The sequence below is a fragment of the Poecilia reticulata genome, chromosome 2 (genome assembly GCF_904066995.2).
Source record: "Poecilia reticulata chromosome 2, P_reticulata-male-v2, whole genome shotgun sequence".
NCBI classification, from domain to species: Eukaryota; Metazoa; Chordata; class Actinopteri; order Cyprinodontiformes; family Poeciliidae; genus Poecilia; species Poecilia reticulata.
In genome coordinates this window covers 4,944,525-4,958,051 of record NC_088831.1, presented here as the reverse complement: position 1 = coordinate 4,958,051, position 13,527 = coordinate 4,944,525, and the positions used below count along the sequence as shown (strand labels likewise).

Genomic DNA, 13,527 nt, shown 5'->3' with positions numbered 1-13,527 from the left:
TCAGTCTTTGAGTAAAACCATCAAAACTAAGAGTTGAGTTGAGTAGGTAAGTGTTTACCGCCAGAGTGTGTGCAGTATTCACACTACCTCAAAGTCCCTGCGCTCCTCATAGATGGGGATGATGAGCCTATAGACATCAGCAATGAGTTCATAACGCTCAGCCTTCCACAGGCCATCAGCACACTCCTCCAGCAGCTCCAACAGGACCTCCTGAACAAGATCACCCTTAAGTCAGTTTATTTAAATAATAAATAAAAATCTGGGGGTTTTACCTCAGATGAGGTAGGATGTCAAAAAACTTTGATCACTGCATTTTTATTGGCACACAAAACAGCAACAAACCACATAGGAGAGACATGAGATCTAACCTCACTGAAGTGAACATCCTGCATCCCCACATCCTCCATCATGGCTGCCTCCTCATCAATGTTGGGAGTGATGACCCTGAACGCTGAGCAGCCTTGCCTAAACATACCTGAAGTACAGAAAGAACCCAGATGTGTCTCACAGGCACCAGCAAGGAGTCTTACATGCTGAAGCTTTACTTTTGTTGTGTTGAAAATAAAATGTTAAATCTGGTTGAGTTTTTAGGTTAATTTGGTCAAAACAAGTTAAGAAGCGACTACGAAATATGGCATATTTAAACATAAACTGAATTTTAAACATAAATTTTAAACATTTTGCAGATTATTTGAGGAAGAAAAATATTTTAAAAACCTCAGTTTTGGTTAATTGACATAGAATAGCAAATATTTTGAGAAACAATAATCTAACAGTCGACATCATGGATGCACATGTCTGATTTGTGCACTAAGTAGTATGAAAAATGACTTGGTTTATGCTGAAAATGTTGCAAAATTTGCTCTAAACATTATTCTTTGGTGGTGAATATTCCTATTATGTATAATTTTCTTGTCATCACCACCAGATATGTTTTTCAAAGAGAGAAAAAAATATCCAGAGTGGAAAAATGTGTAAAACTATTCAGTTATTTCACTGTGATAGTATTTAGTGATTTAGCTGATCTATGATAAAAATATTATGGAGCAAAAATTACAGCAGAATGAGGTGAATTACCTTCTCACAACAGCTGTATTTACACTGATTTGTTATTTGAAATTGAGGATAATACCAAAGAGTATTGTTAATGTACTAAAGAAAAGGAGGCTAAAACCAGATTTCAATTTGTCAAAAATATTTCAAATTATGTCATTTTCCTTTCACTTCCTAGATACACCTTACTTTATGTGTATTTATATTTTTTTTAAGCTAATAGCATTTCAGGGACTCCATACAAAAAGCCAGAAATGTCACTAACTACACGCCTCAGCACTGTGAGCCTGCAATCAGCTGGTGATATTCATAAACACCTGCCCGATTATATCACAGATCATCTTCAAAGTCTAGGCATAAAAGACACTTAGGAAAAGATGTTATCTGGAAAATGACTTGTTGGAGACATTTTTATACAGGAAGCAGAAGGTGACCCTTGGACGAGTGTCCACACAGCAAATGACTGCAAATTCAATAAAAAAATACCTTATTGATCCCAATATTGATCAATATTGATCTCCTTATTTATTTGCAAAGGGAAATGAATAAGGAGATGTATGCAAGTTAGAAAGATATCTCAAGTTACTTCTTGATATGTTTTTTTTAATAACTGAAAAACTATTGTTATGTTTCAGAATATCCAGTAATAAGAAAGTGATTCTATTAATCAAGCTATGGAGGAAAATTTTTTCTCCTGTGAAAACATTTACTGTTGACTCATGTTATGGCCTCCATAATGAGGATAATAAATGCAATAAAATGGTTCAAAGGGTTATTATTCACGTGAATGGAAGATAACCAAGGCTAGAAAAGATCCACCCATATTTCTGACACTCACCTTTTCTCCACAGATACTCTGCAACCAAAGCAGCAACATGAACGTAGCACATCGCTGCCTGCAGGCGAGAGAGAGATAAACAGACGAGACAGAGGTCATGTGATATTATGAATAGCTCTAAAAACAAATCCCCTTTTATTTATTTTTTTTGCTTTGCTTTATTGACACACTTGAATGTTACAGGACACGAAGTTTAAAATAAGACAAAAACAACAACCTGAGTAGATATAAAGTGCAGTTTTCAAGTTATGATTTCAATAAATAAGTAAAAAAAAACTATTCAGACCAACATGGCCTAATTAAAATAATAATTTCCCCATTTTTGTTAAAACATGAATCAAATTGTAGGGGAATCTGACTTCAGTTTAAGGTAACCTATAGAATCACTGAATAATGTTCATTTCCAGCAGATGTTTCCACTTAAGAAAGGTTTTAATTATTAATAGTTATTTACTTTTTCATACAGAACCATGATGACATTAATTTTATTTTTTTTTGCCCATAAGAACTGCATTTTGTATTTCCTCATGTTATCTTGGTCTGATTCTGTGAAACATCACAGAGACAAACAAGTGTAGCAGTGTGATGTTGTTACACTAGATTGTCAAGTGATAAGCTATTCCGGTGGGAACTCGTATGAGCACTTGTAGCTTTTATTTTGAAAAGACGGCAAATCCATTGCAAAACAGCGGGTAACTTCCTGTTTCAAAATTATTTTTATTTAAATGTGGTGTATTGTGAATGAAAATGTGAATTGTTTTCTCTACTATTGAACATATGGAGTTCATATATTGTTGTTTTGGGTGTTAATTCGGGGTTTAAGGAGAAAAATTAACGGGTCATACCATTATAGTTCATGAAAGGTTTTCCCGAAAATAGTACTGTTCATGGTTAAACAGGCGCTGTGGAGCACTGATCAGAAAAGGCCTGTTTTGACCGCTATTTTCTGCTGTTTGGATGCAGGTATGTGATGTTTCATTGCTTTTGGTGGGAATATTTTGTCTAATTGTTATTTTTTTTTGTTATTCATGTACTGTTCAAGAGTATAATGCTCATGTTTGCACTTAGTTACTAATTATTGTTGCCATTATTTTTATTTTGTAAGGTGAATGTGTTATTTTACATAAGTTGCACACGCGCTGCTCAGGCTTTTTCTGTTCGGATTCCGTGGGAGAAGGCGCTGTGGAGCACTGATCAGAAAAGGCCTGTTTTGACCGCTATTTTCCGCTGTTTGGATGCAGGAGCATTAAAAGTGCCTTCAGCTCAGCTGTTGTCTGGCTGTTATTTTCACAAGACACAACGCAGATTCAACTACGCTACACAAGCAAAAACAGCAGAAACCCACGAGGGTGTGCGAGTCCTACACGTGGCACATTCAGCCCTCCGTACCTCAGAGAGATCTCCGTTCTTGTTGTGGATGCGAGCCATGCTGTCCAGCCAGGTCTTCCGCAGCTCCGGGGTGCTGGTGTAGGACTTGGCCAGGCTGTACTGGAGGTCCACCAGCATCTCCGGGTCGTTCTCGTGCTCCTTCATCTGCTCAGTGGCCATCAGCACCGTCCTGATGCGCTTGGTCAGGTCCTTCACATCCGATGGGAATGCTGTGTGCTGCCAGCAGCACACGTACAAATGTTTATGACTGCATGAAACATGCAAACAAGTCTTAAAATGTTAAAGCTAATCCCCAAAACAAGTGAAACTGTGTGGCTGATGACTTTGCATGTTTTGAATACTTAAAATATCCAATAGGTTTTTTGTATTTATGACAGAACAGAAAGATAGCAGCTTTGGTTAGCAGATTTACTTTAACATGTTTTTGTTGGATATTTGCTGCTGTGGTTAGGAGTATTGGCTTCTTAAACACCCAAACTTTAAAAAATAAGAACAGAAAGAAGGTGAACTTTCTTTCTACTGCTCCTGTACCAAAGTTAAGCAATGAGAAGGATTCCTTATTGAACAGTTTACCTGTGTTCTTCACCCACCTTGATGCTCTTGTCACTGTTGGCACAATTATTGACGATGGAGAGAGACTGCTGGAAACGTGTACTGCCAATCCCAATGACATCAGCTATCAACTGGCTAACAGCGATCACCACCTAATGAAACAATGATTGGTAAAATTCAGCCTCACACTGATGACTTTTTGGAAAGTACAGAAAAATATCCAGACTTCACTGTAATAACCGAAAAAGATTGAACCTTTTCACATTTTATGACAATTACAACCATTAACTTTAACTTTTTATAGAGATTGTGCGATTGACAAAGACATGCTAACCGATTTGGCCAGGCGCTGTATCACATACCTGCAGGTGGGTTCGCACAAAAGACTTGCGGCCCGTGTAGTCAAAGTTACTCTTCATCAGAAAGTAAAGAAGGTGGGCCGCATCACTGCGGATGAAGCTCAGCTTGGAGTTGCAACACTTGAGGATTTCATAGCAGAGCGAGGCGCACATGTCGGCCCTGCCGTCGAAAAATGTGCAGGGGAACTAGAAGACACGGTTAGGAAGAGTTCGGATGATGAACACGAGGAGGAAGGTGATCGGAGACGAAAACGAGGGTCAAATTATTCACCTTAAAAATGAACGTCCTGAGGGAGGTGAAGACCTGTTTGAGGGCAGCCTCTGATTGGGGGATCTGCAGAAAGCACAGATGCACCTGGAACACCGTCTTCATCAGGGGGTTATGACCCAGATCTGAATTCAGCTGAGTCTGAAAACACAACAAGGTATAAGGATGTTTGATAACCAAACCAGTAATAAAAAGTAGTTTTTTTGTACATGTGTGTACCTTGAATCCCATGATGAAGGTGCTGAGTGTGTCCAACACAGTCAGGCAGACCTCTGTAGACACGTTGGCCTCCAGCAGGCACTGGCTGTTTACGTCCACTTCTGTGTGGCAGTACACTGAAAACACACCACTTATAGTCATTTTAAATTAATAATAGTGATTTCTATTCCGTTGGCTAAATTTGAACACTGTTAAAATCATTTTGTTTGTATTGAATCAGAGCAAAATATTTTGTTTCTACTCAGATTTAGCACAGAGCTCTTCACTGTTCTTATAAGTGTCCACTACTAGAGGTCAGTATAATATTTCCAGATTGAATAAACAACTAATTTCCCTTTAAACGTAATATTACCCCGTTCATATCGAACCGTTACAACTCTTATACTTGGCTCCAAAAAAAGAAAAACATTTTTTTAACAAATTTTACATTTAATCTAATTCCTTCCAGCTTTTTGTAGCTTGATCCAAAGCTTACCATTATTGATGGTGTGAGAGTTCTCCAGAGCTCCCAGCTGCTGCAGGCGGGCGTGCAGGATCCCCGCCCTTGTACGAGACACAGGCAGAGTCAGAGACTTCCTGTCTGCAGCTACAGGTCCTGCTCCCTCCTGACTCCTGGGAGAAAAATGAAAGACGCCATAACATTTAGGCTTCAGGTGAGAGCAGAAATCACTAATCCGTTTACAGATGTCTCTATAATTTGAGTGTTTTGACGTGTGAAACAAAAAAAAAAGAGCATTGGATGAAATGCAGCCGATATTAAAGTGTGGAAAATCACCATCATGCACTTAACCTAGCACAGAGGGAATGAAGGAATAAAACTCTTACCCGGGCAGGAGGGGCCAAGGGCCACAACCATATTCACAAAACAACTTGGCAGCAGTGTTAAAGATAAAAGATAAAGCCAAGAACTGAAGATTAAAACCTTCTGAGCAGTTAAACGTGTGTGTGTTATCGCACAGATTAAAAGCGTTTTATTTTATTTCAAGAATTAAATCAAACCATGTGATCAGGCAGACTTTACCTAGCGATGAATCTTTTCCCCATGTATCTGAACTGATGAAGGCAGATTCTGCAGGACAAAAATACAAACAGATAACTTAGCAGTGAAGAAAACACATTTTAGGGAACATCATGCTGCGTCTCTGGAACAAGACTGTGGTGAACTCTGTGTAATCGTTATATAGAGTTTCTTTTCGCCGCCTCCCCATTGAGGCAGTCAATGCTAGTACTTACTCTATTAGAGTAAAGAAGTCCATTAACTCTGATGGAGCTGCTTTGTTCCAATACGCAAACAAGGCTTCTACAGGTGGTGGAAAGGAAAAATAAAACAGCAAGAGAGGATTAATATGCTGCAGTAAAAAAATTCTGATTAATACAGAGGCTTACAAAGTGTTGAACTTGTTCTCATTTTGACACCTAAAAACAACATATTTCAATGTAATCATGAGGTAGATCTGTCCCAGCTTGTTTAAGCTTTGTAATTTTGTAAAAGTCTGAATTTAAAGGACAGTGGGTTACAACATTCTTAAATGGCTCTTAATAACTCGGTTAAAACCAATTTTTAAAAATATGCATATATAGCAACAACTATAGCTTTTGTTTTTTGTTTCCAAGAAATAATTGCATTGAATTTCCACCAACAAATAATACTAAAATTACCAGTAATATTTGTTAAAATCCATCTTTCCATTAATAACGTCAAATAAGAAAATTTACTTTGCAGAAGTTTTATGTTTTAATTTATTTAAGGACCTAAAAATGGCAATGATATTATTGTTCTTTCAAAAAAATAAAAATAAAAATTTCACATATTCATCAAAACAATCAGTTTTCTTATTCAGAAGCTCATGTAACATTTGCAGCTCTGGAAAAGAGAAGGTTTTGTCTTGCTTGTGATATGTCAACTAGATTTTTGTTTTTTGTTTTCTAGTGGCTAAGTTGAAAAATAATTTTTTCAAATTTATTTTTACTCTAATGTATTTTGCAGAAATGAATTGCTTGATCTATTACATAAAACATCAATAAAATACACTGAAGTTTGTGGTTTGAATATGGTAAAAATGAACAAGTTCAAGGCGCTGAATAGTCCAACCTGAAGTCCTACCTTCTGACATGCTCTTGAGGATGTGCAGAAAGCACATGAGCAGGTTTCCGATCTCGTCCCGGTCCAGTTTGTCACAGCGCAGCACAGTACTGCCCACTGCTGACACACACTGGCTCTGATGCAAACAGCAAGAGAGTAAATGTTGGCATAAGTTGGCAAAGTAAAGGCAAAAAGCCAAAGCACAGCACTCAAAAGAAAAACCCCAAACAGTGAGAGACGTCCACTCAGTTGACGCTACAACAGCAAAGAAGTGGAAACACTTCAAATAAAGGGTTTATAATGGAGAGCCACCCAGAGTCACACTGAGTACTTGTACTGGTCCGTTTTCCCCATGACCTCCGTCCGGTCCAGAGTCTGCAGCTGCTTTCTCACTCTCAGAGTCTCTGTCCAGCAGCAGGTCAGGCAGAGGCACAGTGAGCAGAGAGAAGTCCATAGTGACCCGCTTGGTAGTATGGTTCAGAGGCGGAGCACAGTGCTCCGGGTCCAGGGGCAGGGGGGGCACATTGACAGAGTGCCTTCTGGGAAATCTCTCAATGTGTTGGAGTTGGGAGGTCAAAGAGCGCCTGTGTGACCTCTTTAAGGAAGAGGTGGCAATAATGTAGACATGAAATGAAATGAGTCAAAACAGATCGGGTGGGTAACTTTAACACATAAAACTGAACAAACCACACTGTAGGACGCAGTGCACAGATGCTTACTAGTAAAAATACTCTTAAATTTTTTTATATATTTTGTCACATTACAAGCACAAATATTAGGATTATTTGTGAGAGACAAGCACAAAGTGTTTTGCAGAATCACAGAACAACAGGATTTATGATTTACACACGAGTGGTGTCTACAACAGCACTCAGTTAACCTGGACTTTATTTAGGGATATCAGAGTAAAGGGGTGGAAAACACAAATGTATGTACTTCCCAGATTTTAGAGTTTTAGAAATAAAAATACTTTTTTTGAAGTGTACTTATCTCTGTTTTCTTTTGGGGGTTTTTCTGGGAACACGGAAGAAATTTTTATTTACTTTAATAAAGGGGGGTAATAATATAACATGATGTAAAGGTCAAAAAAGTTGATTGCTCCTTTAACCGATTTGAATTTCTGGTCCTTTTTTTGCATCCTTTATGGTGAGTAACTGTTGCAATTGGAGAGTAATTGACATATTGGAGTAGGCTTTTCAAATGCCAAACATGTGACACCTCGAATAACAGATAAAAGCTGAATCTAGACGCACCTTTTCCAAAGAGTTGGTCTTGTCGCTGCTCTTGTCCAGAAGGCTGTTTGCAGAGTCGGTGGAGGCCAGAGAGCCTCTGGAGTCTGCATGGTGAACAGAGCTCACATTAGGAGTGGAGCTGTGAGGAGAGGCTAAAGAAAGAAAACAGGATATGTTAGTGCTCTCAGTGATGTTTTAGTTGGAGAATCGTTTGAGGCGAGGCAGCGAAGAGACGGTCACCTGTCCCAGAAATGACCCCAAACACGTCTTTGTGAAGAGCGTTTTCTATGCAGCTTCCAGGTTTTTGGGGAGTTACCATGGAGTTTGGAACAAGGGAGTCTTCCCTCATGTTCTGACATGGAAAAAACAACAACCAAAGAGTGAGGAAGATCAGCTGCAATTTGGATTCCCACCACCAGGTGGCAGGCTTACATTGTGGTTGCCGAGAGGAGCCGAGTCCTTGATGTCAAGCCTGTAAACGTTTTCCTGAAGAAGGCCAAAAAGAGGGAGGTAGAGCGTGGCGAGTCTGGCTTGGTGACTCTGAAATTAAACAAAAAAGGTTTTACTAAGAAATTTATTATAGAAGTTAAAATATCTAAAACTATTTCTGTTTTAGTTAGGTAAAGGAGGTACTAAACAAAAAGGCTTTGTGTATTTTGTAAAACTTACTGATTGTGGGGATATAGAAACCCAATATTTATACAATTAAACTTCATGAATTGAAAAAGCGCAGTGTTTTAAAAGCACATAAAGCACATAAACATTTGTTTTACTAAACAATATTTAAAACAGATCTGTAAAAAAGTAAAAGCAAATACAACTTAAAAGGAACACAGATTTAAAAAAAAAAATTCTGATTCAAAATGACGATGATGGGAAAATACATTTGAGTTAAAGGTGGCAGTTTATGGAATGATCTAAATCTCTTTTTTGGATTCAAACAAAATTTGAAAATTATCACAGTGAAGCCAGATGGAATTAGATTTTTTGTGTGTAATTTTTTGTGTATTGGAAAAATGTTTGATTTTCTTTTTATGTGAATAGAGGGTAGATATAAGTTTATACTTCTTTTTGCTAAAAGAAGTACACACTTCGTTCACGATTTATTGAAGGCGTTTCGCTTTAATTATTGAGTGAAAACTGAAAATGAATAAATAAAAAATAAAAATGGAAGTCAGGAGTCAGACTGTGTTGGTATTTTGTAACGTCAGAAACACAATCACAAAGATAAAACTAACATCACTTACCTTAGCAGCGTAGCGGTCATCAAATGTGTGTTTGATCATGAGTCCCTTGAGCACCTGAACGGCGATCTGGCGGATGTCTCTGTGCTCCTGGAGGGCCCCGCCCACCTCCCGCAGCAACAAGCCCACCAGGAAGTGGTTTCGACAGAAGTCGTCGGTCAGGGAGTAGTCCAGCTGCAGATCTGCAGCAAAGCACAAATCAAGAGATGGAACTTTTTGTTAATTATGAAACAAAATGCAATAAAAAAACAAAAGGAAGTTCATAGACAAGGTCACCTTGAAATCTCTGTATTCTGCCTTTGCCGAATGGCATGGGAAGGTTCAGAGGGATGTAGTGCTCGTGGTTGCAAACCACCCGCAGGAACTCAAACTTAAACTCAAACAGAGTCTGGAAAGGACGTAGTAAAAGCAACTTTTTAGGGCGAAGGATTAATCTTAGAAAGAAAACTTTCATTTAAAAAAGAAACACACCTTTGGGTCTCCAGGCACAAAGCAGTTCATGTAGTTATTGATCTGCTTGAATACAAATCCCCTGTCCATGAAGGTAAAGCAGCGCTGGATGTAAAGTGGACAGTGAATCACAATTTATCTTCCTAAAAAGCTTCCCTAGTTGTTCAACATAAACTTTCCCTGCAGAGCAGAAGGGAGGAGGGCTAACCTTAATGAAAAGTGCCAGGCTGTGGTTGGCGTTGCGAGAAGCGTCAAGGTTATCCTTGTATTTCTGGGTGATGTGCGGCATCAACATGTTGACCAGAGTTTCCACAGCGTGGTGGAAGGACGCGGAAAAACGCTGGTTCCTCGAGAGCTGGGAACAGGAAACCGGAGAAGGAGGACGGGAGTTAGGCTCGCCTGGGATTTACCTCAGGAAGAGAAGGAGACAGAAAATAAAACACGTACTTTGACTTTACCGCTCTCCGTGAGATAGTAAGCCATCGATTTTACCAGAGCTTCAAAGAAGTACCATGAGTGCTGCAACACAGAAGAAAAACGTTAGTGGAAGGAAGAAGAAAGGTTAGAAGTGGTATGTGGAAACTTACGAGATAAACACTGAAGTGTGAGAGTGAACATTTTGATTAGCTGTAGTTATACATTTAGTTTTTTTCTTTATAACAATACACAATAGTAAATATCCAGTTGTTCACCAGTTTCCTAGTATGCAAACACCTGGTTTCTTTAACAGTTTAGTTGTGACAAACTATATGACAACATCTAATAACTGTGAAGACGTTTGTACTTTCTTGTTATTGTTGTTTCCAGATAAACTGCTCTTAAAGATAATAATAATTGTAGAGTTTTCTACATCCAAAGCACAAAGTTAACTTTGGCCCACATTTACAATCAGAAAAGTAATTCAGCTGGAGAAACAAGAACATTAGAGACTGAAAAGAAATTTGGGGATTCTGAAGAAATAGTAACAAGTCATCGACATAAAGTGAAACTTGATGCCCTGAACGTGCTGAAAACAGATAAAGTGAGGGAGTTTCACTTAAAGTGGAAAAGTTTTGATTTTTAAAAATCAGTACATACTAAATGAAGAACTAATTCCATCCAAGTACTGTATTTCCATCTGCAACTCAGTCCTGGTAACATTAAGAGTGATTTTGCCCCTTTATAGTGTAAACTTTTGCATACAAATAGCTTTTTTTCAGGTAAATTGGTGTTTAGTCCTACCTTTGTATTTGTACAGAGTAATAAGCACATTTAGGTTACCTTTAGCAACTTGTTGCTTGTTAAAAAGTCAGTGGACGGCTTGAGAATGGCCGTCATGGCTTTGGCCAGCTCTTCATGAACTGTTCTCAGACAGATGGACGAGTACAGCTCTGGCTTAAACACAAACTGAAAGGAGAAAAATGTTACTAGTATATGTTAGTTGTTCCAGGAAAACACACTGAATATCATTGTCAAGTGATATGATAAAAAAGCTTCACCTTGACGAAAGATCTTAGGTAATGCTCAAGTCCCTCCTCATGGCACTGCGCCACCACATGAACCATTACCCTGAAGAAAAGCAAAGGAGAAAAATGGCAACAAAAATGAAAAACCACATTTCTATTATGTCGGTGTGACAGCAGGTCTTGAAAAACACAAAGAGTGTGCCAAATGTCCAATGAAAAGAAGAAATATGGCATTAAGGAGAAAATATCTACCTGGTAACGTTGACAGCCACATCCTCATGCGATGCTCTGGTGAGGATGCAGAACAGCTGGTTGAGGATTGTGGGCAGGAAGTTGACCATCACATGGCCTTCCATTGCATGAAGACTCTAAAAAAGATGGGGAAAAAAACACCCAATAATATCTGCAAATCTTAGCTTTTGATAAGAAATGGTTAATAAATGAACTGAACTTTTGTTTGCTTTGAGCATTTAAAGGATAATGGAGCTCATAATACCTTCAGGTATTTAATCAGTTCTCCCTCTGAAGCTTGCTCTGACATGTCCATGCTTTGACAGTGTTGGAAGAAGTTGTGCAGATGCTGGTCCTGGTGAAAACACGCAATGCGATAAATAATTTAATTTAATTTAAGAAACTGAATCATTGTTCTTCAAGACGGAGCATGACGGAAGTGTGTTTACCTGAGTGTAAACTGTAGATACAAGATGGGTGGAGAGCGTGAACAGCGGTTTGCCTCCATCTACCCATTTAATCTCGGAGCCAGATTGCTGCAGTGATAAATGTGCATGAATTATTGTGCTGCATACTGATCAATGCAAAAGCGACTCTCTGAATATGAAAGCTGTATCCCCAAATGGGGGATAAAAACAAAAACAGATCAATACTAACATTATTTTCATTTTATGATGTTATAATTTCATACTACACTTTTTGACTTGAATGTCACATTAACAGGAAGGCTGCAAACTGTAATCCAATGCATGAATTTACATACATTTTCCTCTTCTTTTTCCTTTTACTCTTTTGGTAAATGATTTTGGATCTAGACTTTGGTTAGTTTAGAGATTCAAGCCTTTAAAGGCATAAATTGAAAAAGTGATCAAACTGATTTTTATGTGCATTCATTAAAGTTTAAATCTTTTTGACTGCTTATTCAATGCGGTAAATAATAGATAAGTTAATGAATGCTACATTTGCCTGTTAAACCTTTTTTTAAGTGGCCTGAGCAATAGACTGGAAGTAGTATTTATGTGTATTTCAGTGAAGTCAACATAATCGTGTAACTACACTTTTTCATTTTGTCATATTTTTGAATACACAGTTTATTTTATGGCTTCAGTTGTTTGCCTTAATTCATTAAAAAACTCACAATCTCAGAGAAAAACTTTTTTTTTTACAAAGAAAATTAGAAAAAAACAGGAGAAATATAGGAAACCCTGAACCGTATCATAAGTTTTGATTTTGTTTACTCATCTGTGCTTTGATAATTACATTTATTTATTTTTCTTGAACCAGTAGATTTCTGTCTAAACATTTTAGAGGTTTAGACAGATTATAGTTTCTGCTACATTTGGAAAATGTAAACTAAATGCATCAATCAATATTTATTTTCTTCTTTTTCTTTTTTGCTATTTTTAGGCAACTGAATCTTGAACATTTTAGTTTCTCTAAATCAGGGCAGCAACAGCAGCGTTTGTGTATTACACCAGGAGATTAAATTGAAAATGCAAAAGAATCAGATGTATATGAAAGCAATGTTTTTTGCCTATTATTGTTATTTGCCTAAAGCAGTGCATCTTCTTTCCCTTCTGAAGCATGAGGGAGATAGACAAAACTGTGATGGGTTCTACTGAACAGCAGAGATTAGAAAATGACTGTAATTAAATTTATAATAAAGAAATCTCCATCAAACACTTCAGAGGCCTGTGTTATAGATTAAAGCTAAGCAGATTTCTGAGGCGTCTGGTGTAAAAGCCTGCGGGGCCTGCGTAAGGTCCCAATCCAATCTCAGCTAACAAGATTTCTATCTTTCAACCTTGAGACACTTTAGGAAATGACAACGGTTCAGTTGTTTTTCCATATTTGAGGCTTGAATGCAAATAATTTTGCAGGAAATTCTTTGAATCTCAAGAGTCAAACGTCTGTTCACATCCAAACCCTCACGTGTTCCTTTCGCACGCCAATCTAAAAATCTAATTTTTGGCTGTTGTTACCTTGCTAACGCCGTCCTGGGAGCTGAGATAGCCAGCAGGTAGATTTGCAGCGACAGGAAGCTGCTGTTCGTTCATGATGACCCTGCCGCCGTCCTTCAGGAGCGGCAGCCAAGCTGAACCCACTGAAGACAAGAAATAAAAAAAAGATGTAGCTGCGTTACAGTTTACACAGAAATGAACGT

General features: G+C 38.1%; 1 protein-coding gene across 7 annotated transcripts in view; it reads right to left on the bottom strand.

Annotated features, from left to right (window-relative positions):
• Positions 1-13,527, bottom strand: part of LOC103474130 (dedicator of cytokinesis protein 9-like) — a 48,266-nt gene that overhangs the window by 5,190 nt on the left and 29,549 nt on the right. For 3 of the 7 annotated variants that reach the window (XM_081615596.1, XM_081615594.1, XM_081615600.1), the window contains 26 exons: positions 13,346-13,467; positions 11,813-11,899; positions 11,629-11,718; positions 11,385-11,500; positions 11,166-11,235; positions 10,948-11,073; positions 10,135-10,206; positions 9,896-10,042; positions 9,709-9,792; positions 9,514-9,625; positions 9,241-9,419; positions 8,426-8,533; positions 8,234-8,345; positions 8,015-8,145; positions 6,783-6,897; positions 5,912-5,978; positions 5,700-5,747; positions 5,154-5,221; positions 4,679-4,794; positions 4,463-4,600; positions 4,195-4,377; positions 3,871-3,984; positions 3,281-3,496; positions 1,892-1,949; positions 369-475; positions 88-210 (listed from right to left, as the gene is read on the bottom strand). In XM_081615596.1, coding sequence (XP_081471722.1) covers positions 88-210; positions 369-475; positions 1,892-1,949; positions 3,281-3,496; positions 3,871-3,984; positions 4,195-4,377; positions 4,463-4,600; positions 4,679-4,794; positions 5,154-5,221; positions 5,700-5,747; positions 5,912-5,978; positions 6,783-6,897; positions 8,015-8,145; positions 8,234-8,345; positions 8,426-8,533; positions 9,241-9,419; positions 9,514-9,625; positions 9,709-9,792; positions 9,896-10,042; positions 10,135-10,206; positions 10,948-11,073; positions 11,166-11,235; positions 11,385-11,500; positions 11,629-11,718; positions 11,813-11,899; positions 13,346-13,467 — 2,909 coding nt within the window. Of the gene's footprint in view, positions 1-87; positions 211-368; positions 476-1,891; positions 1,950-3,280; positions 3,528-3,870; positions 3,985-4,194; positions 4,378-4,462; positions 4,601-4,678; positions 4,795-5,153; positions 5,291-5,699; positions 5,748-5,911; positions 5,979-6,782; positions 6,898-8,014; positions 8,146-8,233; positions 8,346-8,425; positions 8,534-9,240; positions 9,420-9,513; positions 9,626-9,708; positions 9,793-9,895; positions 10,043-10,134; positions 10,207-10,947; positions 11,074-11,165; positions 11,236-11,384; positions 11,501-11,628; positions 11,719-11,812; positions 11,900-13,345; positions 13,468-13,527 lie in introns of those variants that run through there. The other 4 variants (XM_008424946.3, XM_008424896.3, XM_008424954.3 and 1 more) reach the window with 2 other exon arrangements.